Here is a 27,224-nt window from a genome sequence, read left to right on the forward strand (position 1 = left end):
AACAAGTATCTAGCCAGCAAGTCAGAGCTGGGTGTGTAGCCGGTGCTCTTAACCGTGAATGTGCACACAAGTTTCCTGGGATCTTAAAATGCAGATCCTGACTCAGTAGATCTGGGGTGAGACCTGAGAGTCCAGCCTTTCTAACAAGCTCCCAGATGATGACAATGAGTGCCGCTGGCCCATGGATCTAAAGCACAAGTTTCTGCTGTTTGTAAATCAGTTATGCTCTCACCAACCGGGTTTCCAGACTAAGAAAACGTGCTGAAGTCGACTCACGGTGAGAAAGGGCCTGGGCGACCCCTGACTCACTCTTCCCACTTAGCAAGAGTGAGTGGCTGCAGCAAGAGGTTAGATACCACTTCCCAAAAGTTCAAACATTTGTCTAGGGAGTCTTTAGAAATTTCTGCCTAGCTATTGTGTGGGTTGGAGTTCTGGGACCAAAATATCATTTATTTTGACCAGAAGGTCAGGGCAAGAGTGATAAAATCCTGGACTGCAGAGTCTAAGCAAAATTCTGCATGTGAACCCAAAGCAAATGAGCTACGGGTGGGAGAAGCAATGATTTGGATATTGTCTATTAAAAGCCACTTGAAAAATAAATACGGTTGCCTCTAATCTTGGGGGCATGTTATTAAGGCCAGGAAGAAGCAGCAGCCAACCTGGGGAGGCTTGAGATGTCCTGGATGTGGGATAGAATTTGGAGGGACCCTGAGGCAAGAAGACAGCCTAAGACAGTGGTGCTCAGCCCTTGCTTGCCATTAAAACCACCCAGGTACAGCTAATATTAGAGATGTTCAACCCCACTACAGGGATTCCCAATTACTTGGTATAGGAGGAGGCCTGGGCATCAGGATTTTTAAAAGCCTCCAAGGAGGTTGAACATGCAGTCAAGGTTGAGAACTACTAGCTTAACACAAAAATAAGGCAAATGTGACAAAATGTCACAGGATGGGAGGTGGAATGAAGAGGTGGTGTCTGTCTATCATCTATCTATCTATCTATCTATCTATCTATCTATCTATCTATCCAATCCCCTTATTTGCAATAGTTGTGTTCTATAAAGTTACTTTGAACACTAAATTTGCAAATACTTAATCATTGCTTCTAGGGGAAATATAGGGTTAGGTTCCTGCAAGACTCACAACATTTTCATCAATCGATTAATTCATAGCTTTGTTTTATGTGTGTTTCTGTTTAAAGATGTGTGTGTGTGTGTGTGTGGACTCATTAACAATGAACTCAGAGCCAACAGCACTATAACTCATGCATGAACAAAGCTAATCTAACACATCCATTTTCTCTGTAAAGCACATCACAGCCTCCTTGCACGTAGGAACTCTAGCCAGCACCTCAGCACTATGCCATTTTTTAAAAAAGATCTTATTTACTTATTTTTAGAGAGAGGGGAAGGGAGGAAGAAAGAGAGGGAGAGAAACATCAACGTTAGAGAAATCATCAATAGGTTGCTGCTCCAACTGGGGATTGAACCCGCAACCCAGGCATATGCCCTGCCTGGGAATTGAGCCAGCACTTTGTGGAACGACCCCCAACCAACTGAGCCAAACTGGTCAGGGCAACACTATGCCACTTTAAGCAGCAAAATCACCAAGAAGAAACACCAAAGTTAGACATACGGGGCACTAAAAAGGCCTCAAAAAGGACACTTGTTTATAGCGTGAGAGCTAAAATAGGAAGGCAGGCAATATCTGTTGCCTGGACCTCAGCGAGAAACATGTGCATCAGGAACTCAAATTTTTTGCCACTTTGAGTATGTCCATGAATGACCATGAAAATACAGCCAGTACTGATTTTGAAGTTACAAATACATTTTAGCAAAGAGGTGAATTTGCAAACACAGACTCTGCGAATAATGAGGATCAAGGGCATATAAGACACGTTACAGAGGAACACACAGACTCTCCAGTTTGCGTGACAGGTGACGGAGGGTGCCAGAAGTGGACGAGGAGCCAAGGGTGCCGACCTGTGGATCTGAGCTGGCTTCGTGAGCCCAGCCCAGCCTTCCTGCTGGTCTAACAGCCTGTTCTCTTTGCTGCTGGAATCCAAAGGCTCCTGATAGCCGTGCCATCTCACATCCAATAAGAAAGTCAAGCCTGTTCAAGCCTGTTCCCAAACTAGACCAGTCCTGGGGGCTGAATTACGCCAGGAACCTCATGCCTGCAGTGTCTCTGGAAGTCTTTTATTCCAGCACTGATTTATAATACCCGAGTAGATGAGTTGAGAGCAATTACGTAAATGCCGTTTCTCTAGGGTAGAGAAGAACAGTATGGTTTAAATGAAAAATTCAGTGCCAACTCAAACATTCAAATCGTTATGTGTAATTACAGACCATAGTAAATCAATTTTACAAACACAGACCAATCTCACTGTGTTCCAACACCCACGGGGTCAGGTTGTGACAGTTTAGAATTTGGGAAGAGGCTGAAGTTGAAGCAAAAGCGGGAATTGGGGTGTGTGAAGCCTCAATAGCTTGTCTTAAATCACACGGTGATTCAATCAAATATAATTAAGAAGCCAGGAGACCCTAAACCATCCAGTTTCTTTTAATTAACAACCAAAAAAAATCATCTAATTAGCAATGTAAACTCAAATTACAGTTTTTTTCAATGGTCATTAATGTGTATTGTTAGAGTTGACATTTAGATCGAATGCTTTAATGAAAACAAGAATCAATTCGCTAATCAGTAAATTGGACTGCTAGCCACCACACTGAGAATCTCTAGTTGTCATTCTTCTATCCAGGAACAAAGGTGAGAATTAGTCAGGACTACATAATACATCTCCAATTAGTTATAACCCCTCCTTAACACTAGAAAGAAAAGAAAAGAATGGTGCTCAATTAAGACAAAGGTTCAGAGTTCATGCTCAGAGCAATCCTGGCACCCGTCATGCCTTTGGCGGGTGCTAAGTGGAGACCCTGACGGCTGTGGCGTTCACGCATCTTCTAATGATGCCAGTCCTTGCCTCCTTGGAGCCATCGCATTTAAGAGCCACTTTGCCCTCTCTGGGAACCTTCAAGCTCCTGAGTCTGTGAAGACTCGGCCTGGATTTCAGCTCAAGGTGGGAGTTAAGAGACAGAGTTTTAAAGTATCTTAGCTCCTTTGTTAATCCCTTTCAAGTGGTTGGTCCACTTCTCCTCTGGACAAGAGTTGCTAGTGGTGTCAAGATGTAAAAGAATACGCTGATGATTTGTTCAGTGGCTCTAGTTTGGCCTTGAGGCCGGTGCTCTGAGCGGGGCTCGGTTGGTCAGTCATGAGACCCTGGCTGTTTGCAGTTCCACACTTGGATTGCTCTGCTCATGTTCACACTCAGTGAGCAGCATGGGTGTTGTTCAACACAGGTAGCCATTGCACTTTTGTAAACCTAAGAAGCATTTCCTGGACAGGCATGTGAGCTGAGGTCACACGTTACAGTTTGAGAGTTATCTCTTTAGAAAGGGGTAGGAGGGAAGTTTTGTCATCAAGCACCTGTCTTTCTGAGTTTCTCCACCAGCTCTCTTCCTTAAACACAGTGACTGGAGTGTTTTTGCAGATAAGTTGGAAAACGACCAAGGAAATGCACACTTCAATCCACTCCTGGTCACTTGCTTGACTCAAGTATTTTCTTGACTTGGTATCATAAACAAAATGCTTCCAATTCTGCAGCTTTGTCTAAGCTCATTTCTGGATGTCTGTTCACTCTCCGTGGGGGTAGAAATTCCATGGACAAACCCAAGGGTTAAGTACATGTAGCTACAACTACATACGTGAAAAGAAGCGTGATGCAGGAATGAGGTTTACCCAGTGTACGGGAACTGCAGAAATGGCTGGTTGATCCTGCAGTTCCTTGGAGTGGCTTGAACATCTGCTTCAGTGGTGTCAAATTACTTCCATGGTTGATGTCATTGGTTTTGATAGAAGGAATGAGAGGATTTGGGCAGTTTCCTTTTAGGGCTGCTTAATTGGAAGTTAAATCTGTGAGTCAAATTCTGCTGTTTTCTATAAAATGTATGTCTATATTGGCTTCTTGTCTCACTTATTTCATAAATAATGACATTAAAACAGCAGTTATCTAAAATAGGTTTTCTACAGGATGACACACAGTTTTGCCATTATAGAAACTGACAAGAGAGGACAAATGAAATGTACCAAAGATTAATGCAGCTATAAAAGTCTGCCAGAAACATTCTAATTTGCTTCTTAAAAGCCCAAATGTTTCAGTGGTAATGTGAAGGCAGAAGCGGACATCTTTGCTCTGCCCCAAGGCTGAGCTGCCCGGGGAGTAATAAGAGCTGACACCAATGACAAGGACTCAGGTTATTGGAAAAGCTTCTCAGGTACTTTTCCCGGCACCACACAGGCTTTCACTTCAATCCCACATGGAGATGAGGTTTAATGGGGAAAGCTGTGTGTATTTGTCAACCTTGTTGTGATGTTCTTTGCGGCTTTCTTCTCTTCCAGAGTCTCCATTTGTTTTGCTTTGTTGCACAAGCAAGTGTACACTTTCTCTTCCCAGAGAGTGTGTGGCTTCTTCTTGGGCTTGTCGGGAACACCCCGTCCACCGACCGCATCTTGGCTCTGTAGTATGTTCTCTCTCCCCCCGCCCACCCCCAAAATGAGGTGGAGTCCGAAGCTTTGGGGGGGAACTCGTCTTCTGGTGTCCAGATGTTGTGAGCGCTGGCTTTCCAAGTCTTTGGACAACAAGCAGAGAGCAAGCATGCAGAGTTGAGGCATATAACCTTCCAGATTTGCTTTCAATCTATTCCCTGGAGCGATGAGGGCAGAGCATGTTAATTCTAACCTTAGTAATTAATACTCTTCTCCCCCCTTACACAAATCTGTACTTGGCCATAAATGTGACTGGTGTTATTTTGTCTTTTATTGCATGATGTCACTGATCAAGTACTCTGGTTTTGTTTTCTTTTTAAATGTGTTCTTGCACTCCTATTAATCTTTTCTCCCCCAAAGATTCCTACCACAGGGCCTCAGATTACTGGTTGTGGTACCACAAAACCGACCAAAGAAGAGGAAGCGGGGTCTAGTGTCGTTTCACCACTGAGCCTTGCTAAAATGTTGGCTTTTTTTTTTCTTGGTAAAGCAAATGCCTGGAGTATTCACATGAGTGGTGTTAGCAGAACTCTACTCTGAACACGGAAAGCCTTTAGTGGCAGTTCCCGCGATGCTCTGAAATCGGTGCTGTCGGAAGAATTCTTGGGCTGACACCCGAAGGTGCTGGATGAGCAGGCCCGAACCTCAGGGCATAGGCAGAAACACTCCCTCAATTGCTGTGGCACAATAGCCGCTGTTCTGCAGCTGGCAATGGGTTGAGCTTTTTCTCCTTTACACTTGACAAGCATCAAACCATATCCTGCAGCAAAACATACGAATGATGTGTTTGTGAGCCCTTAGATGGGTGTATTCAGTAAAGGCTCTCTGGTACTTCTGAATTTCTTTAGGGAGCAGGTCTAGGAAATGTTGTTAAAATACACCATTAGCAACATACAAGTAGAATATTCCCTGTGTTTGTTCTTAGCACGTTGACACACACAGCATATATCACCAGCGTAGAGAACTGGCCAGGACCTTTTCATTCAGGAAAGAAATTCTAAGGTAGTATTTTAAAGTCATATACAAATGCTACGTTCTAAAATCTCTGAATTAGAATTTCTTTTTGAAAAGTTCAGTTGGCAATTGGACTGAGTCCTATCACCTGAGCACCTAGAATTTGAAAAGTGAACAGAGCACCAGTTTTCCTGTAAGAACAGCTTGTCAAGTTAGAAATGGGGAGGAGACTAGCTTGGGAAGAAAACGATTAAAATTGCAAATGGCGTCTACGTGGCTGGGCTCATAAGGCCCTCCTGTGGGTGCGGAGCCCAAGCACAGGTTGAGAAGACAGGTTATTTGGTTCGATGAAAGAGGATGCCATTAGAAGTACGGGGACACTTAATGTCCTTTTTTTTTTTTTTTTTTTTAAAGTCAGCTTCAACAGTCTAGGCTGTAGACTCTAGAACAAAATGCTAAGCCTGGAAACAGCTGGAAGTGCACAGTGGCAACAATGAAAAGTAACGGCTGACTGGATTTGAGAAAATAGGGTAACCAGGAAAGGCGCACAGAGAACTCTAAGCCCGCGGGTCCTGGGGGCACCGTTATTGCCTGTGGAAGCCCCACTCAGCAGGGATAGCAGAGCAGCAGTCATCTCTGCTTGTTTATTGGGTTCAGGACTCAACTTTTAACAAACAAAACAACTGTAGTCTCCATTACACAGTGATTGTACTCTGAATCTGCTGATTAAAAATGACAAAAAGTGGTAGAAATTTAGCGACATTAAATTTATATTTTGTTAATTCTAATAGCCTTTGCATACATGCAAAAACCATTGATAGCACAGTATTTTATCTGCTAACAAGGCTGGGTGCATATAGGGTTCTCAGCTCTTTTACAACCCAGGGGCCTACAGCTCACAACCTGGGAATTCCTGAATTATGTTGTCTTTCAGGGGCCTTCCAGCTCTAAAATGGTATGAATCTATGCTCATAACAATAATTTTTTGAAGATTTTATTTTTACTTATTCTTAGAAAGAAGGGAAGGGAGGAAAAAGAGAGGGAGAGAAACGTCGATGTGCAGGAGATATGTGGATTTGTTGCCTGTTGTGCGCCCCCAACCTGGGACCTGGCCTGCAATCCGGGCCTGTGCCCTGACTGGGAATCAAAACGGTGACTTTTTGGTTCACAGGCCAGCAGTCAATCCACCAAGCCACACCAGCCAGGGCTCATAACAATAATGTTTAAAGCATAAGTTGCATTCAGTGTACAAATATAAAGAGAGCAGAAAAATATGTAATGTGTCTTTAAAAGACCTCCATTAAAGTTTGTTAGGATAGAGTTTGGTGTGAGACTCAAGCTTCGTTATCTGGATTCTTTGCTTTGGGGACCACTCCCCTCCTTGACAGTGAGGTACAGCATTTAGCCCCACAGTGAGCCAAGGAGAGAGTTGGGTTGCCTTCCCAAGCCTTCCTCTTTCCACCAACCCTGTTCTTTGTCATCTTCGGAGGAAGAAAAAAGTAGTTTTGCCTAATTTTCATAAAAGAGCACTAAATATCCTGAAAAGCTGTTTCCTAGATCTTATTTCACTAATTACAAATTGAGACAGAAGTCAAAGTTGGTCAGAGAAAATGGGAAATAAATAGATTTCCAGGCACTCAAGAAAATACTTCACAGAACCCAGAACCAGGTATCGGATTTTCCCTGAAAAAGGCATGGAAAGGAGTCACGTTGAAGATGCTTGAAGATAAAAGAGAAACCATAAAGTCTGATGAGGCTGGAGAAGTCGGCTGGCCCTGATGGCGTGGCGGGCTCCACTGCCAGATTATAAGACCCTCTGTACTCACGTCGCACACCGTTTCTAGCTGCTTTTTCATATTTAGGTTAAACTTATACATTGGTTATTATTTATTTTTGGCTCATTTGAATGTATAAGCATCCCCAAAATTACAGTATTCTGCTGACATATATACATGTACATGCATATGTGTATATACATATATACACACCTGAAATTTCCTATAGAGATTTCTAAAATTATAAGGAATATTGAATCTATACTATACATGATATGAAGTTTTAGCTTCAGTTTTTCCGGAGCAAAAGAGGCATGATTTTGCTTCCCTGACTGATGTTTAGTATGGTTTTCAATCTGACAAATCCGCCCTAAACCACGCTGCCCTTCGCTCTCACCGTTATAAAGTCACAAATGCCATGTGAATGTAGGACCTCAGTTCTACCGGAACTTGCTGGTTACTAGTCTGCATCAAGGGTTTTTTATTCAAGTGGACTTAACTCTGCTTGTTAGACTGTGACTTTGGGGCAGCTTAAATCGGAATGGCAGTCCACACGTGGGAACATTCAAAGGGTCCGCCCCGGGCTGGAGTCATTCTGGGGCAGCTAACGCAGCACGGAAAAGCTGCTCAGAAGTGTCTCTTCACTCTCTCTCCCTCCTTCTCATAGGACAGGGAATTTGTTTATTTATTTTTGCCTGAATATCAATTCGCCCTCCATTATCACCACTTCAGATGAGTTCTTTTGGTTAAAAAACAATAAAAGTGGAGCAGTGAGGCAACCCTTGAGCCCATGCCACTGGCCACCTCTGTAGTCCCACAAGCGCGTGGCTGGCTTTCTTGCAATCTTCCTGCTGTGGCATTCAGTGCTCCCTCTGCCACCTTATGCGCTTGATGCCAAACAAAGTACTCCAGCACACAAAGCAACATTGAAGTTGGCTTTGAAGTCACTGTCTCCTCTAGCTGAAGATTAGTCTTCACCCCAAACTGGGCCTGTTTGCAGGTCGCCTGTCACCTGCTGTTTCCTTCCCACAGGTAGAGAAACCTGGATTGTCTCGGGGCCTCGGTTCTCTTTAAAGAAATCAGGCATTTGCCCAGAGTGATGCTCTGATCTAGGTGTGGAGTCCAGCTGGCTCCAAACCCATGGCCCCCTCTGAAGGTCACAAGTTTAGTGTGAAAGAGTTTCCTTGGTTGCTATGGGAGATTGATGCCGAGGGGACATTTCTGAGTTTGGTGCCAGCTGTGGGGGTCTTTATGATTTAGACAGAGAGGGGGACCTTTAATAGAAGGTCACTGGGAACAGGCCCTGGCATAATCGATCTTTTATTAGAGGCAGAGGCCAAGTTCATACCATACCATATCCCCTGTGACTTCCGTCAAGCTCAGGAATGTATGAGGAAATGGGTATAGATTTCAATGAATAAATCCCTGTAAGTCCCATTAAGTTAGGTAAACACTTAATCCCATTCTCAGAAGCCAATGGATTCCGTGGATATTCACAGCTTCCCCTAGGAAGTCTATCAATCGGTGGGGGCAGGGGTTGGGGGGACGAGGACCTTAAGAAAACTTTAGTTGGGAAGAAGTAACTGAATTCAATAATGGCATTCAGTTACTACGTACACGTGGTGGTGTTCCTAGCATCTAAGATCTTAGCAGTGTTACCACCCAGGGCTGTGGATTCAGTTATCACTTCTAACCAGGCCAGGTGCGAAGGGTTCCACCAGCTCCCAGCTGTGTCCCTCTCTTCAGAAAGGCCCATTTCTGTGGCTTTAGGCTCACTCCAGTCCTGGCTATGAAGGGGAACCCCCATGCCCAGTTGGGGCACACCTGGCTGGCCCCATTCAGAGCCTTCACCAGACATTCTGAAATGGTTGCAGAGGTAGCAGAAAGCAAAGACGTCTAAGCTGAAATGTTCCAGGACTTGGGTAGCCCTAAAAAGTCTACCCAAGTTTATATAAATACTTAGACAGGCATGAAATGGATTTTCTGGATGTCTGGCTTTTCTTCCTATTGGCTTCTCTCTTCATTTTTGCTGCTGCTTCCTTTTTATTGATTTATTTTCTTTTCCTGCGTTTTCTCCCCTTTTTCTCTTGCTAATTCTGATCCAACCAAGTAGCAATGCATTTTCCAGGGAGCCTTTTAAAATTGTTTCTTCCCGACTTTGTTTAGTGGAAATACAAGCTGTTTCAGCCTGTTAGGATCAAAAAAAATTTTTTTTAATGTTCCCTTTGCATATTTTTAAGTCAGATGATAATTCCTTGCCTTTGATAGATTCTACCCAAATTGGAAATTTTTCAGATTACAAATATTAAATTTGGCAGCTCCTTTTCCCCTCCCCCCTCTTTTTTTTTTTTTTTTTTTTTTTTTTTTTTTGGTTAGTAACGAAGTTTCTAGCTCTTCTGCTCGTGCCCCTTTCATATACAGGTATGCCCTTCTGGCCACATAAACCAAATGGAAACATTGACAATAGAAGTGTGAGCCCATTGCTCTGAGGGCCTGGTTAATGTCAGCTGATCACGAGCAGCCAGCCCACACCATTGCTGCCCCAAACACGCTTTCTGACAACACCCAGCCTTTTTTGGCCCTGGTGCTCATCTTTTTAAGTGGGGCGAGGTAATGTGCTGCCCAGGCCTGTATGTGGGGGTACTGCCCCACCAGAAATGCAGTTTAACAGAAAGTAGAACTCCCTACATAGGGACGTCAGGCTTGCTTCCCAAAATCCACAGAAAGATTCACGCCAGCAGAGAAGCGCTCGTCTGGACTCGGGTGAGCAAACACCTTGTTGGAGCGGACAGAGCCTGAGGTGGAACTTACTGGCTTCCCTGAAAAATGTTTAAAAACGCATGTGGCTCAATTCCATATTAGTCCTGCAGCAGTCAAAACAAACTGGACCTGTCAGGAGCCAATGCGGAGAGCATGTTAGGAATAGACTTCTTCTGTAAAGTTGTTACTTTACACACCCAGAAAAACCGACCAAGGGCAACGTCGGCTCCCTCGGCGTTGATTTTGGTTAAATCCCTCCCTTGAATGACCTCAATTTAATTTGGCGAGTTATGTGAGTTTTGTTGCTTTTTTCCTAGTTTTCTGGAAAAGAAATTAAAAGAGGGGGCCACGCAGATGTTGCCCACTGTGCGGAAGGGCTGAACAGGCTGCTGAAAACCATTCCCAGCTTACCACGAGCACCCCACCGGCTTCTGAATGAAAGCCTTGTTACCTGGAAGTGTTTTCAATATAAAGTTTGGCATTAACCTGTGGAGCCACGGGGAAGAATCGACCCTTTCACACACAGCTGCCAGTGTTCCGTTCCCTGGGATCTGTGTTAGAATTGGGGCCCTCGCTGAGCCTGCACCCCCTTCAGAGGTGATAGTCCCCCCAGTTCCTGGTTGGAAGGACTAGTTCACCTTCTTCCAGTTCAGTCCTGCAGAGATCCCTGCTGGTCAGGAAGTCCGCCCTGACGACATGGGTAATGTCAGTTTTTGTGCGTTTGAAAAAATGGTCCAGCATGTTTTTTTCACCCTTGGCAGATGGCCACTTCGCCAGGCTGTCAAGTCTCTCCTGATTTATGGGCCTGCTGCTACGATTCCTGATTTCTAGCGTTAGGACTAAAACCAGCTCCCAGCACACAAAGGCTGAGGTCATGTATGTGGGCGCTATAGGTATACCCTCCTTGGAGAAACCCAACCCACCGAGAGGTCCAGACAGGATCCTTTTAATCCAGCCCAAAGGGAAGGACCGGGCCAGACCTGGAGTCACCCTCTGTGACCGCTGACAGAGCTGTGTGACAGCTAGTGGGTCTCTCAGGGGTATTGTGGGCTCTTCTGTGGCCCAGGCTAAAGGGGGGGGAATAACCTATTTCATTTTATTTTTTTTTCCAGTTCTCTCAGGCCAGGCACACCACAGCCCTTTGAAACGATCTGTGTCCCTTACCCCACCCATGAATGTGCCAAACCAGCCTCTAGGACATGGATGGATGTCTCATGAGGACTTGCGAGCTAGAGGACCCCAGTGCCTCCCATCCGATCATGCCCCCCTGTCTCCACAAAGCAGTGTAGCCTCTTCAGGAAGTGGTGGGAGTGAACACTTAGAAGATCAGACCACTGCTCGTAACACATTCCAAGAAGAAGGTAGTGGTATGAAAGGTGAGTGACTGGATGAGAAACCACTGGGAAACAGAGTCCCTCCCTTTATTTGGAGTCAGAAGGGTATAATAGAGGGAGTCAGCAGGAGAGAAGGAGCCCACCTCCCGCCCCAGGCCCACGTGCTGGACCTATCCTTTGCGGAGCTCCGGGGTTGACCCTGGAGGAACAGGCTCGGGTTCCCCTTCCAGGGCTTCTTGCCAAAACCTGGGAAGCAAGAACCAGAGCAAGAGAGGTCAATGCCCTGTTTAATTTGTTTTTTTAATGCAGTGACTTGAGATAGTCAAATGAGTCACAGCCAACGCTGACAGGATCTACTGTTTGCACGTACGTTCCTCAGTCTGCCCTGTCTGCAAAGACGCCGAGCTGCTCCAGCCTTCTACCTCATTGGCCATGTGTGGCCGTGACCAGGGAACCGTCAATAATTTAGCAAAACAAACCACAGGATCTTTTTTTAAACCTTTCTTAATGCAGAACTGTAGTAGTGCTTCCTCTCTCTCTCCCTTTTCCTTTGATATCCAAAGAAACCTTTCAACCCTTTTCTCTGCATCTGTTGAAGGGATATGAAAATACCACTGGGAATATCTGACAGTGTTTTAAGCCTGATAACGGGTTTGCATGCAGATGATAAAGGCTTTTTGTGCCGCATAAATAAATGTTCCTGCATTGCCCTGTAAATCTACCCTGTTCTAAAGATACTCATCAGGAGATAGAGATTTCCAAATCACCCTTGATAGATCCAAAGAGCATTCGTGTGTTCGACGCCAGTTATTCAAGGGCTGGGAAGTCCTTAGGGAAAGATGCTCATCAGAGACACACTAACAACAACTTGAGAAGAGAAACAATAACTAGTCACGTTTCTGGGGCTCTGGGGCTGGGGGAGGCTCTGACAGCACCCTCTTTGCTGGCATTAACAGTCCCGAGGTTCTGCTGTTTCTGTTCTTTCCCTTGAAAAGAATCAATGTTTACATAGGAGGCTCTGTACTGAGTCCCCTCCCTGCCACAGGAGCCTGGCACTGAAGGACACCCACACCATCCAGAAAGGTGCCAATTGTAAGAGAGCACCAGGCTGAAATTGGAATGAAGCTGACGTGACGCCACTTCGCCATGCAGGCCTTGCCCTTCCCTCTCAAGCTGCTCAGGCCTGTGTCCTCCCTGACCCACCCCATCCCCCATGGGTCCTGTGCTGGGTGCCCAGAGCAAGTGGGATATGTACTAGTGGTTCCCTCTGGTGACACCAATGGGTCTTTAAAGGTGTTTACAGGCAGCAAAAACAATGGCTCATTTTGGTACGAAGGGGATGTGTGTCTTCTTTCTCTCCCACGGTTTTCGGGGAAATGTGTCATAATTTTGGAGACTTAGCAAAACCCATTTCTGAGTTTATGTGACATGGTTATGTGCTCAAGCAGCTGAGCCCCAGGGGATGGGTAGCAGGTGAGGCCCAGCCATGCTTTAGGTAAGCCAGCAGGGCATCTGCCACTGGTGTGGAAGTACCTGAGGGGCCGAGGGAGGCAGAGTCAGCCACTGCTCCGGACTGGCTGCTTTCCAGGCGAAGTGGAGTGTCTGGGAGGCACGCTTCCAGGAAATTGTATGTGTGGTCCTATTGGTAACTGTGGGAAGGAGGCCTTGGCCTTTGTACTGAAGGGTAAGGAAGGTCCAGCAAGAAGGCCGTTCGCCAGGACACAGGCCTCTCCCAGGGAGGAATGTTCGTTCCGCTGCTCTGGTTATGGGAGGTTTGTTTTCTTCCTTTCTTCCTTTTACGTCTCCTCTTTTCTGTTTTTCTTTCTTAGTTCTTTTTTTTTTTTTTTTGAAGCGTTATGCACACCTCAGACATTCTCTCAAAGTAGGCAAATGTGTGCTTGCAGCGTTTTGGCGTTTTGAGGTGAGAAATGAGTAGAAAGCACATTTTTAAAGAGAAATGAAAGAAACATTGAATAAATGTCTTATCCCTCTTTTAGAATAAAAGCCAAACTATTCCAGCATTCAAGGAGTATCCCATCTGTTGGATGAGCTTCTCAGATGCCTTCCTTTAGAATCGCTGAGAACCGTCTCCTCAGAGCTTCTTCAGTTAGAAAGTGGCACCCGCAAGACCTTAGATCCACAGCTCCCTTCACCGGCCTGAGGGCTGTGTCCAGAAAACGGGCAATTTGGTGACTGGAGGACTCTCTTCTGGGTGTGTCCACTTCTTGCTGACCCACTGGACCATTCTTCTCCCAAAGAATTGGACTGGGATTTAAAGTATAAAGCCCTTAGCCAACGAAAGGGCAAACATATTGGAAAGAAGGAACGGGAGAGACAGTGAAGGATGCTGTTCGTTGGAGAAGTAAACTTGCAGCTCAGCTGATAGACCACACAGCAGAAACGTCCACACCCTGAAACAGCAACATTAGAGTCAGGGGCCAATGTTTGTGACACCCGAGGACCACCCCCCCGCATGCTGCCTTGATGTGTTTGTCTTCATGGGGTGGCCACCGCTCAGACAACCCCCCAGGAGAGTGCCAGAGAAGCAGCCTTAACAAGCCTGTCCCAGAAGTGTGTCATTTGAGTCCCCTGTCCAAGAGCAGATGCTGGTTTAAATTTCCAAATTAATTCATGCTTTCTGAGAAATGAAATCTGAAATCCAGTGAAGTGCTTTTCAAAAGAGCCAGCACCTCCTCTCGGATCCACATCTCTGTCTTTCTCATGACCAGGCCCTTTGGCAGGAGTGTCGGCCCTTTTATGCGACGTGCCGGTCCACCTCGGGATGCCATCATCTGATTGCTATTTTTCTAACTTACAAACGCCCCGTTTATGAGAACAACAAGGAATCCATAGTAGAATTTGGAGCTGTTCCAAATCTCCAGGGGATGCATGTCAGCCCTCACCCTGCACCTTGGGAAAAGAATAAAAAGTCACCATAATTGAGTTTAATTTAGTGTGAATTCATCGTTCTTGCCAACAGCTGTGCATACCTTGCTAAAACACTATGTTCATCCATTTCTTCCTTTTCATCTAGACAGAGTAGCTAGATTTGGCTATGAATTGTCCCTCAGGAATGTGCCTCTCGGGTCAAAAGTGTGAAATAAAGCTCACGGCCCAGCATTCTTGCTCTTTTTATTTTCTCACAAACATCGATCTTGGCCTTTTTTGTCTCCACGTCAGCACTCCCTGCCGGGGATTCTCACTGACTTCTCTCCCAAGTAGACCGACTCTGCTCTCAGAGGGTCAGCATCATCCGCCTGCTTTGATTTGTTTTTCCTTTTATAGTAAATACCCATCCTGAAGGTTTAAGTCAGCTCCAAAGCACGGATCAGCTGGCCCTTGGGGCAGGGACCTCAGACGAATATCCCAGGCCACAGGAAGAGTAGAATCAGCTACCAAACTAGAAATTAAGGGGCAGAAGTGAGGTTCTGAATGGGAATATGAAAGTTTCCCCCTTTAACATTCCCTGGGGGGGCTACTGCTTATACGTGTTTGGACTAAACATGCTGGTCGTGGTTTCTAAATTCAGTTGTCCTTATTCTTTGCAAAGATTTCACCGTGACTTACCCAGGGGAACAATTCCAGATTCTGAGTGGGTATGCAGTTATACCACCCTCCTCTCCCTCAGTTTCACATGAGTAGGACCTTCTCTCTTACCATTTCTCTCGCACAAAGCCTTCAGGTGGCCAAGAGGGGAACATAAAGACATTTCCATAATTCCCTAGAGAGAAGAGAAAATATGAAAGAGAAGTCCATTGGTAGAATAAACACTTTTGCCCATGTATTAGCATCGTGTCCTCAGAAATGTAGAAACCTAACAACTAAAGGCTTATCAAAAGGCCAGAGCTGCTGGTGGGTCTATGGCCATGTTATATGGGAACAGAGAGAAGGGAAGAAAGATTGATTAACAGGTTTCATCTTTGTCCTCCTTCAAGTCAGTTGACCTTTTTGAGCACTGGATGAGAGAGGCTTTGGACTAGCTGTTGGGGAGACGGAGGTGAAAGAGACTGTTCCTGCCGCAGTCGACTCACGGTCACGTGAGGAACAAACAGGTACCTGATGCAGGTGCACAGCTGTGAAAATGTCTTGTCTTGGAGACTTGCCCTGGGTCTGGGCTAGCACCACGGTGGGCCCAAAATCAAGTGGAAGGAAGTTAAGGAATGTTCCCAGAGGAAGAGCAGCCTGGAGCTGAGTCCCAGAGCGTGATGACAGGTTAGCCAAACATAGAAGGAGAGGGGAGGACATTCTATGCTGAGGGAGCAGCAAGTGTGAGAACATGAGACAGTGTGGCTACGTAGGTCCTATGGCTTAAATGTTGAGGACACATGGGAAAGGGTTCTGGAGAGGGAAAAGCCAGATGCTAGGCTTCGTGAAGGATTTTGGCTTGTATCCTGAAGTTCGTAGAAGCTCTTGAAGGAATCTCAGCAGCAGAATGACCTGTTTGATTTGCATGCTAGAAATGGGGCCCTAGCCGTGGTATAGAGGATAAATCAAAGTGAGAAGGGGACAGGGGATTCAGTTGGAGGCCAACTGAAAGGTGGAAGATATGTCAGTAATTGAGGAGGAAAGTGAAATCGGACCCAAGCAACTGGCAGTGAGGATGCAGACAACAGGAGTGTGTTCTCAGGATCCTGGTGAAGTGAATGTACACTGATGGACTGTAGACAGTGGTAGAGTGGGAGGAACTTAAGGTGACGCCCAGGTCTCTGCCTGGGACATCTGCGTAGCCCTCGGTGTCATCTACAGTAAAGAGCACATAGGAAAAGAAAGAGATTGGAGGGGCAGTGTAGGACATTCCGATGGAGGGGTGCCAGCCAGGACCACAGTGGACCATGTTCTTTGCTGGCCCAGCCTTTGTAAGAGCCCTGGCTTCTCTCCTCACATTAGCATTAAGTATTATGCTAATCTGTACTGAACTTAACCTGGGAGGGCTTCATACCAGATTTCTAGCTAGTAAATAAAGCCCACTGCTTTGAGCTCCTAAGAGTGAGACTTTCTCATAGCAGTTGTCAGTGTGTAAGGGGTAGAGATTGGGGTTCTGTTCCTCTTGATTTGAGCTTCAGCCTCACCATTACGAATTAACATTAACTGGGTGTACCTCGATGTGTGGCATTATGTTAGTACAAAAATACAGATGTAACTGAAACTGTTCCATGGCTTCTATTCAGACATGATAAAAGTACAAAAGAAACCTTTGGCTCCAGTAACCTTGATAGAAACATGGCAATTAAGAGTAGAGGAGACCAGCGACGAAAATACGCTCAGTTTGCCTTTTCTAAGGAGTCTTTTTTAGGTGAAACTTATGTAAACTTCTTTTCTCCATGGCAAAGGGAATATGTTGCCTATTCTGAAATAGCCATTTTGGGGTTTTGAGTTGTTTCTCAGTTGTAGATCTTTGAACTTCTGCCTGTCCCAGAATGAGATTAGGAAAATTATTGAGAAGTTTCCTTTTTTTGAGAAAAAGGAAACTGTCAGGAGCCTTGGTGAGAAGGTTGGGAATGCGTCCTTTCTGAGGGTCGTAAAGGGGAGTGACGGAGTGGGAGTGTCGTGGCGCCCTGTGCGGCTGGGACGCTTTTCAGCATGGCTGTCATGGGAACGAGTCACTATTTTCTGAATGTTGTCTTTCTACGCACTGTCTTGAATTCATGTAACTTAGAGGCCAGGATTTAGTAAATTTGCTTTACTTTCTTTATTCTCAAATGCCAGCATATGCCTCGGATAGGTCCTGATGGACTCAGATTAATGCTGCCTCTTCTCAGATAGGCTGAGAGCCCTGATGTCTTTGAAAAGCAGATCCCCAAGGTTCTTCCAAATTCTGCAGGTCCTGAGACTTTTAGGCAGCATTCTTTACCAGGCATGTGACATGCTCTAAGGACCGTGCCGGCACGCAGAGGGCAGCTTTTTGACATGGAACCCACCGCAATTTAACGATGCAAAGCAGGTTGCATGTAGAATATCACTCACAAATGTCATAGCTCTGGAAGCTGTGAGGAGAAATTTAGTCCCTCTCTCTGTATCTAATGCCTGTTAAGTGGGTATTTTACCCCAAAGTAGGCCATCTCTATGCCTTTCAAAACCCAAGGAGGCTCCTCATGGGCATGCAACCCCTCCCGGAGGCCACCAGGGACATGTTCCAAGGTCAAGGAGCATGCATACAGCTCCACAGGGACCAGAGAGGAAGATGCCTTATTTCCTTTGCTCAGAGGCTAGGACAGAACTGGGCTCCTCAGTCTGCTCTGGCAAAACTAAAGAGTCTTCAGTAACCTTGATGGCGTTGCCAGACTTCTGCTCTTCATTTTAGAAAGGAATGTTGTCAACACTGAAGAGTTAGCCCCTTCTCACCCCTCAGCTTGGCTTCCCTCTTCTCTCCCTCAAAGACCAAGGCTGCAGCAGTTGTACAAGAGTTGCCTGTGACTAGCCTGGCTCTCTGTGGCTAATGGGAGTTTCTCTTCCCTCTGCAGGTGCCAGGGCCCCCACAGGTGAGGCTTCTTGTGGAAAACAAGGCTTTTCATGTTTCTCTCTCAGGGATACCTTATTCCCTGCCCTTTATGTTGCTTTCCATATGGGCCTTTCAGCAATATTGATCCCATCCTTGTCTCTTGTGGGGCCTCCTTGTTGGTGGGGCAGGTGCTGCGTGGCCTGCTGACCTGGCTGGTATTTGCGGCCATCCCCGCAGCGGGATGTGAGGAAAGCAGCCTGGGTTCTAACTGGAGCCCAGCTCTGAGTGAGCTGTTGCACGCACCGCAAAGCCTCTATGTGGCTGACTCAGCCGAACTCGAAAAGGGAAATGGCAGTCAGCATAATTGGAAACTTGATCCCATTGGTAAACACCAGCAGGTAAATACAGAGCACACAAAAGATGAGTGTAGCACTATTATCAAAAATAGCCATGAGGAGATAAACCACTATGGACTGCAGAAAAACCTAGAAGGGGCCTCCAAAAGGATGGACACTGATGTGTGGCGGCCCAGAGTCTGCACATGGACGGCGGTGCTTTCCCCCAGAAACCTCCTGCCTGTTGGCCCTGTCTTCTCAGTTTTCTTCAGGGGCTTCTCTTCCCACACCTGCCCCTAAAAGCTGGCCCTCCCAGGGCTCGCCTGGCTCCCCTCTACGTCATGCTCTTTCCCTGAGTGATCTCCCCCACTTTCACGGCTAAAATAACCAGCTTGTGCTCCTGACCAGGAAAATGGTTCTCTGGCTCAGACCATCTGGATGACCCAAGTGCAGTGACACTCAACTGCTCTAAAGTGGAACTCACCATCTCTCTCTTCTCTCCCCAAACCCGCTGCTCCCCAGAATTGTCTGTCTCCACCGTATTTTCTGTCTCACCGAACCTGAATCACAAAAGCCATCCTAATTAGGCTCTTGCTCTCTCTTACTCCCTGTTCTTCCCTGCTCTTCAAGTACTGCCAGCTTACTTCCTATCTCCTCAGTCACCACCCTCCCAAGCGCTTGCACTCATCTCCTGAGTCCGCTCGCACCGCCCTCCAGTCCGGCCTTTCCATGGACAGTCATCGTCCTTCTAACAGGCTCGGACTGAGCCTCCACTGCTCAGATTTCAACAGCTTCTCGTCATCCACAAGACAAAGTCTACTCTCCTTTTTTTGGCATCACAGGTGTCAATCATCTGGCCCCGGGCTACTTGCCCCACCTTGTGTCTCTCCACCGTTCTCTATCACTCACCCAAGCGTTTGCTTGACCCTGCGCACTCCCTTGCCTGTGTGCTTTGTGTATATATTGTTCCTACTTCCTGCCGTGGCTTCCCCAGTAGGTCTTCCCAGTGACTCTGGTTTCACAGCTACTGCGAAGCTATCCCTCACTCCCCACGCCAAGTTTCATGCCCTCCTACAACCTTGAGTTGACTTAGTGCTTTTCCTGCATTTATTATAATTTTCCTCCAGATTTAAAGTTCCTTGATGGCAAAGTTCTTTGATGACTTCACAGAGCCTGGCCCCCATACTAGGCATTCAATAAATGTGGAGTGAGTAAATATCAGGAGTAAATGTCCACACCTGGCCAGGAAGTCAACCAGCCTGTAGGAGAACATCTTTACCTCTCACAGCGCGGAAGACAGTGACTTTCTGATCTGGGATCTCCACTGGCATGTCCATCAGAAGCAGCCCAGATGAAGCCAAATGGCAGTGTGCCAGCCAGAGGTGGGAGCCCTGGAGACCTGCACACTTTCAATTATGTATCAGCTTCTCCAGGGAAACACCCCTGCTTCTGCCCTGCTTGTCTATGTCCACTAACCATAGCCACAGCTTTGCAGAATGAAAAAGGAAGGTCTGATGTTAGGTGGTTCTCAGCTTGGCATCCAGCCATGTGGCATCTGGACCATGGGAAAGGACCTGATTTTTAGTTAGAATTCATTTCCGGCCAACATCTTACAGAACCTAGCATCCAAATCATTGGAATTCCTGGCTTGGGAAGAGTCAACTAGGGAAGGCGTTCAGTTCTCTGGTTTGTTTCCCTTTTAACAGTGTTTTGTTTTCATCCTTGGCAAAGGAAGGTGCCTCGCCGCCAACCAGGGAGTGAAGGTTAGCAGGCTATGTTCTTGAGAACTGGGCTTTCCTCCTCTTTGTTCATCATTTCACTTTGCAGGAAGGGAGAGCTCTTCAAGCACATGGCACCGAAAGAGGCATGGAGATGCTTGCAGCCCAAGCAGAATCAATACGTGCCTGCTTCGAAGACTATAGAGCCGAGAAGAGCTTACATTTCCCATGAACGCATCCAGAAAGAACGCTTCAAGAAGGCCTAATTTTCCACACTCTGGAGTTGTGTAGGGACCCTTTCTAGGAAAACGAGTCCCAAGGACCTGGCTGTGTTCTCAGTGAGGGAGGCAGGCTCTTCCTTCCCTCTCACCAGGGGAGTTCTGGCGTCACATACTTTGATAGAAAGGAACTAGCACCGATTGAACTGAGACTTGTGAAGTCAAGACTTACACCCCGCTCTCCGTGACTCAAAACACCACAGTGCCACCTTGGCTTATAAAGCACCCAGTTTGCAACATGGTTTAGTAGCTTGGGGTTCTGTTTGTTTAATCATCAGTGGGTTTTGCATGATTAAACTATAGGGCACCTGGTGAAAGTTTGACCCGTGAGGTTGTTCCAAACTCTTTTGTGATGAATGGTGTCCCAGTGCCGCATTGGGTCACCCAGGCTCCTCTGAATCATGGTCACTGAGTTTCCTGAGCAGTGACTTGGGGCTTTTCAACGATGTAAATAGCAAACGAGAAACCTGGTAACAAAACGGCAACATGTCATTGGCCTGAAAGCTGGAGCTGTATTTATGTGCCGGTCTGTCTGCAGAAGTATGAGCATTGTTTTAACAGCAACAAAAACATGGTGGAGAAAAAAGTCTGATGAAGTGGCTCCAGCATATCTCAGGAGGGAAGGTAGCTTCTGGGCTGGCTTGTCCTGGACTCTCAATCCAGTCGCAGTTTGAGCTGAGGAGGATGGAAGGGGTTGGTACTGTGTGCCTGGTGAAGACCTGTCTCTGTGGTTAACGGTGGTCCTGGAGGGACTCCACTTGTCGCAGTAGAATGAAGGGCTCCAAGCACAGAATCAAGTATTTCTTGCCCGAGATCACTGACTCTGTCCTTAAAATGTCATTGGCCCTCTAAGTCTATTTCTCCAGAAATTCTTCATCTTTGGCCTTCACGTCACTGCAGATCACAAAGTAGCCCCACCAGGCCACTTTGTAGCCTCCCTCCTACATCTTTGAGTTTCAGGAGATCAGCCCACACCCACATTCCCCAAGCCTAGATTTGGTTCACCTAAGGGGAGGCAGGGCCCAATTTCAGAGTAGCCAGGTCTCTCTTTACTCAACCCCAGTTAACTGCTTTGAACACTGAAAATATTGGAAGGTTTCCACTTATTCTGGAGTGTTCGTGGTCTCTGTCAGTGCCTCAGGACAAAGCATTTAGCGATACACAGGATCTTGCGATCATCATGGTTTGTAGTGGAGAATACTTTATAGAAAGCGTGAATAACCTTGACCAAAGTGTCAGTGTTGCTGAGTCCTTTGCAGTCACTGTTTATTCAGCCCTCCTACTGATGGGCTGTTGGGTCCTCGTGCTGAAAAGAAATGATACACTGTAGGAAAAAGCTGGGGCTCAAGAGACCTGGTTCTAGTCCCCATTTCAGCACATACTCTGTGATCTAGAATTAATGACTTAATTTTGCCATCTGTAGGATGAGTCAGGGGTGGGGGAAAGTGATTCTAGAGACTTCTCAATTCATTTTGGTTGTACTTAGTTTTTAGCAAGGTCATAATTCTGTGGATTTTTAATATAGTTACTATTTAATTTTCCTAACTCTAGAATGCCAAAGTTGGGGCTTATTTCTGGTGCGTTTTGGAATTTCCATTATCCAATGATCTAGCCAATTTTTGGACATTTCAAATCCTGATATAAATGTCGTTGACATTAAAGGAAAATGTCAAGAGACACATCCGGAAACATTCCGTAGCTCGGAGAAATGGTCAGCAAACACACACACAGCAGAAGGATGGTTTTGGAGTCCAGGATGCCCCGTTTCCACGAGAGTGAAGGAAGTAGGAGAAAGATCAGGCTGAGAATGACAGTGACCCCACCCATGTCTGGGGGGAGGGGTGCCTACAGCTGCCCGGAGTTCCTTCCATTGGAGAAGTGGTGGAAACAGCGTGTGGAGCTCTGCGCTGAACCTAGAAAGAAATTATCTTGAGCACGAAGACTCATCATATGTAGTTTTAACATTTTATGTCTCTTCTTTCCAAATCAGTAATGAAGTAGTCTAGGTAAAGCAGTGGTTCCTTGCCATTTTGGGGGGTCATAACCATTTTGGAAGTCTAGCAGAACCTGTGGATGTTTCTCTGCCAGAAAACTACCTACTATATTCACAAATTGGGTTATAATTTTAGGGAATCCCTATATGCCCTGAAGCCCACGGACCCCAAGTCAACAGCCCCCTGGCCTAACATGGAATAAGGGAGCTAGCTCTACAGGGATAGACCAAGAAGGTCAGGGCTAGACCCAGACTTCTAAGCCCATAATTTGCTACCAAAATTAAACAAGTAGTAACATGAAGTTTTTTTTCTTTTTTTCCCTCTGACCATCACCCTCTTCTTCTGTCTCTGTTCCCACATCTGTTGTCATCTCTTCTCGTGCCCTCTCACTTTCTCTCCCCGCCTCTTGCACATCTGGCACCACAGATGTTCCAGCCTGGCTGAAAAGCCTCCGCCTGCACAAGTACGCCGCCCTGTTCTCCCAGATGACCTACGAGGAAATGATGGCCCTCACGGAGTGCCAGCTGGAGGCTCAGGTATGGGCCTCAGGGGGCCGTCCCCTGAGAAGGTGCCCCAGGTGGGGCCTGAAGTTCCAGTCCAAGACAGACCTTATTTGTACCCATACCCATACCCTTCTGGTAGCTTGTCTTTGAGGACTTGCCAGGTGCTGGCCAGCATTGCATGGTGAGTAAGGCTCGGGTCTTGCCTTCAGGGCCCCGTAGGAAATGGAAGACAGGCAGATGACCACCAGGCAGATGACAGTGAAATGGGGTTTTATGAAACAGGTACAATGTAGGTGCACTCACTAAGTTCAAGGGTGCATGGGAGGAATCAGTGGCATCTCCTAGAAGTAGAACATTTGGCCAAGGCCTCACAGAAGCTGTGCCACGTCTTTGCATTCTTTTCCTCCTTTTTCCCTCTGCCCGACGAGGGCTTGTTTGGGGAACAACAGAAGGATTGGTTGTCTATTGCCCAGTCTGGTTACAGATCAGCTAAGTTCTAGTAATTGCTGAGCAGAGACACCAGACCATGCCGTAAATCTTTCCCAACACTTGTACAAAAACATGCTCAGACTGGTCTTAGTTGAGATTGGAGTAAGTTGTACAATATTTTTTCCCTCTAACCACCTCTAATAACACGGGACAGTTATTGAGATGGCATTAGCCCAGGTCTCAGATCTCATTTCCCTTCTGTGTACCATAAAAGACAAAGTTCCTCCTTCCTTCTGAGGCACCTTGCCCCAAGTGTGGCTGCCAAAGGCCAGGAAAGTCCACAGAACCCCCGAAGCTATGCGTGCTTCCTAGCACGCTGTGCTCGAGTAAGTAGAGCTGACTGATGTCTTTGTTGCCCTTGTTTAAAACACTATTTGCATGTTTTCAATTGACCTCAGTTTCCTTTGAGGAGTGATTTAGAAGAATTAATGGTCTGAACAGGCTAATAGTATTTCCCCTGCAGGAAGAGGATATTGTACCATTTGGGGCAGAGCTGGTCTGGACACATACCTCCCAGCGATCACTGGGCTCCCGGTGCACGCCTGGCACCCTCAGTTAGCCTCTGCTGGCCTGGCTGAGTACCAGCCCTGGGACACAAGACAAAACCCGAGTCACCGCACATTCTCAGAGGATGACGCGCACTAACTTCAACGTCCTAACCCTTCTCCACTGCCTTTCTCATATCGCCTGCTCCTCGGGATCCAGGAATGGATGGGAACTGATTCTGAGAGCGTTTTTGTCTTTGAGTCATAGTTGAGGGAAGAAAATCTAAGTCATCAGTTGTTCGACTTGAGAAAAAACAAGAAATAACTGACACCTAAGGGGCAATGCCAGAGGCCAGCACAAACTTTTCCGAGTAATTCCATCCACTTTAGCCCAAAGTCAAGGCCAAACAGAAATGTGCCCCCAGTGATTCATCTTGAGAGTAAGTTCAGTAGTCACTTGATGACTTAATTTTTCTAAGTAAAGGAGATATAGCTGATGTTCCCACCTTTTCCTTTTTTAAGAGGACTTCAGTGAATAGTTGCAAGAAGTATGTGTTAGAGACTTGATATCAGAAAGGTCCTTCTGGTTGGAAATTTGCAGTGTGTATAGTTAACAAGTGTTAAACTGAATCCTTAAGCCGTCGTTGCTACACAATTAAGAAGATAAAATCCACAGCCCTGTGTGTGAATCCTAACCATTTACCTGAAGTGACAACTGAGTTATAGGGTTAGGGGTTTTTTTGTGGAGACCAAAGAGGAGCTGGGAGCTGACAAAAACTGCCTGTGTGTTCAGACAGCAGGTGAGACCTGTTTTGGGCTCCACATCTCAAGGTGGGAAACAGGAAAGATTGGAGAAAACCATGTGTATCTGTAAGGAGCTGGAGCCTTCAGGGAACCTGGGAGGGACTGGGATGATAAAACCTAGAGAAGAGAAGGCATGACTTAAAAATGATGTGTTAGGACTGTGAGGAAATTTCATGCTGGGTTGACTGATTGGCTGTTCTAGCTTTCACTCTCTCTCCTAAAGTTTACAGCAAAAGACACAGACACACAGGCAACCAGATGGAGTTAGAATGTTTAATAAGAAGAGGTTTATAACAATAGGCACTAAAGAGATACAAATAGATTTTTTTTTCCTAGTCTGCAAATGTATGGAAACAAAGCAAAGAGTAAAATACTAAATAGCCTCCAAGAATCTCTAAGCTGATTCTTAAAAATATTTTTAAATATAAGTTTTATTTAATTACAGAATGTTACCAAAGGTGCAAGACACAAAATTGTCATCAGTATTCAGAAGCTTAAAGAAAGACAAAACCTCCTGAAGTCTTTGGAAAGGGTAAGTTATTCCCAGGGGAGAGAAAATTTCTCCCTTCATCTTGGGAAGTTGGACCAGGGACACTCGCAGTTGAAAGTGCCATTGGCAGGCCTTGGCGTGTGCCACGCTGTTTCTTTACCAAAGTAAGAAAAAATGAAAAGATTCTGAAGCGAAGCTTCCTGGTTATTCATGCTCCTCTGTAAGCGGACTGTGCAAAGAGCACTGAAGAAGTGCTGTCAGATGAATTCTTCTTGTGTCTGCTCCCCTCTGCCTCTGGGACATTTGTAGAGATTAGAGAAGGGGTCAGCCCACCATCAGAGGCTGAATCTTGACAAAACAGGGCAGGGAATACGCAGAGCTGCTCGTTCCTCTCCTCCACCCAGGGAAGGATTTGGTTTTGAGAAAAGCCGCCCAGAGAGGCCAGCGCCGACAGGTGTGCTCTAGGTTTACTGGAAGGGATCAAAATCACTGGGCAGACGGCAGAGCCGGCTCTCCAGAGAGTAACTTCACACTTTAACAAAACAACAGAATGGGGCTCCGTGACTCTGATAGGAACCATCTCAAAAATGCCAAATGCTGAAAAAGAGTTTATTCCAGTGTTAAAAGCAGTTATCAGCTGCCACTGTCCCTCTTTGTTTGCTGCCTAAACACATTCTCGTCCTATCTTTGTACCCAGACATCACTCTGGTAACGATGTCATTTTTAGGACTTGGTGACTTTATGACTTTACCTAAGGTCCGAAGGAGAGCAGGCCTTGTTCCACACACAGTGAGCCCGTTCCGCCTCTGTCCCAGAGTCGAGACTCTGGGCTCTGCTGTTGGGAGCTGGTGGGAGTGGTGGGTGGGAAGTTCTGCCGTTATCTGCTGCCTGCAGAGCTCGAGTGGCAACCTTTGGAAGGGAGCAAAGTACCGGGGTAGGTAGGGCTAAAGCAAGTTTTGTGAGCACATAAACATTTTAATGCAGTGGGAGGGTTTTTTTAAACTTTTAACAAAAATGTGTGTATAATTTTACGTGACATAGTTATATTTAATTCATGGTATATCAAATATAAAGTAATATATATTTATAAAATGTGCATGTATAATTTATAAGAAAGGTTGCTTTTAAAACGTCTGGATGGACAGACAGAGGCTTACTCACATGCACACCCATAGTGAAAGGCCTGTTCACAATTAATTTATCCCAAACGGCAATGACCTGTCCAACTGAACTTTAAGTTATTATTGTTGTTCATAATTTTATGCTAACTGCCTTACCAAGCACTTTGTTCACCAGTGATCACTGCCATTTTTAATACAAGAAACCGTTCTCTTTGGGGGAACATTTAAAAGGGCAGTTTTCGCCTTTACCTAGTAGCAAGCGCAGAAAGCGTCTTGCACAAGTCGTGGTGAAAGAGTGTGTTTACCCCGCCCCTTATCTCTGGAGCAGCCATCAGGAAGCCGCTCACATCCCATCACCCAGGACACACACCTGAGAGACAGACAGATGGAGCTGCCGTGAGCCCTGCTCCCCGCGGGGCCGAAACAGCATGTGGGAACCCAGGGGCCCCAAGGCCCAACGGGTGGCCCTGACATGCCCGACTTCCCATCCAGCCTTCGATAAGCCAGTGACATTTCCTGTGTCCCAGATTTCACACCTAGAATCATAGAGACTCTATAAAAACCCTGTCTTCCTGGCTCACTGGAATGGGAGTGCTGGGAAAAATGACGGGAGCAATACAAAGTCTAAGAGTAGCCAGTGAGCAGGAGGAAAACTATGAATAGGTTATTCGGTTTGACTTCTTTGAGGAGGAAAGCTTGTGTCTGGGAGACCATCATGTTGAACTTGCTTCAGAATACCCAAGTTCAGACTTGTGTGTTCGTCCCCTCAGGAGCTGATGGCCTCAGAGTGGGGACGAACTCTCCTCAGCATCCACCAAGGACTTGGCCCCTGGCTCTGTTCTCCTTTCTCTGGGAACTGGGTTTCTTCTGCTCCTCACGGGCAGGAGAGGCTTTAACCTTTTGCTTACTTAGGCCACCAGGACAGACGCAGATTAGCCATTTATCTGGCATTCCAGACATCCTCAGCTGATTGTGCTGTTGGAAATGCTGTCACCCCGCCCTTGCCTCCTGTGCATTCTGACCTCACATAGAACCTGGAGATTTCTAAGGAGATAGCTGGGCTCCCGCCCGCCCTAAGCCACTGTTGATAAGCTCTGTGTCCAGAGGTCTGCCTCCAGAGCTGTTCTACTCAGTTACTGAC

The 27,224-nt window shown here is 46.3% G+C and overlaps 1 protein-coding gene across 4 annotated transcripts in view; it reads left to right on the forward strand.

Moving 5' to 3' along the window:
• The window catches only part of SAMD4A (sterile alpha motif domain containing 4A), a 196,206-nt gene that overhangs the window by 140,576 nt on the left and 28,406 nt on the right, over window positions 1-27,224 (forward strand). For 3 of the 4 annotated variants that reach the window (XM_045201852.2, XM_045201855.2, XM_045201854.2), the window contains exons 4-6: window positions 11,206-11,469; window positions 22,618-22,727; window positions 24,918-25,004. In XM_045201852.2, coding sequence (XP_045057787.2) covers window positions 11,206-11,469; window positions 22,618-22,727; window positions 24,918-25,004 — 461 coding nt within the window. The remainder of the gene's footprint in view (window positions 1-11,205; window positions 11,470-22,617; window positions 22,728-24,917; window positions 25,005-27,224) is intronic. The other variant, XM_045201856.2, reaches the window with a different exon arrangement.

Source organism: Desmodus rotundus, chromosome 7 (genome assembly GCF_022682495.2).
Source record: "Desmodus rotundus isolate HL8 chromosome 7, HLdesRot8A.1, whole genome shotgun sequence".
NCBI classification, from domain to species: Eukaryota; Metazoa; Chordata; class Mammalia; order Chiroptera; family Phyllostomidae; genus Desmodus; species Desmodus rotundus.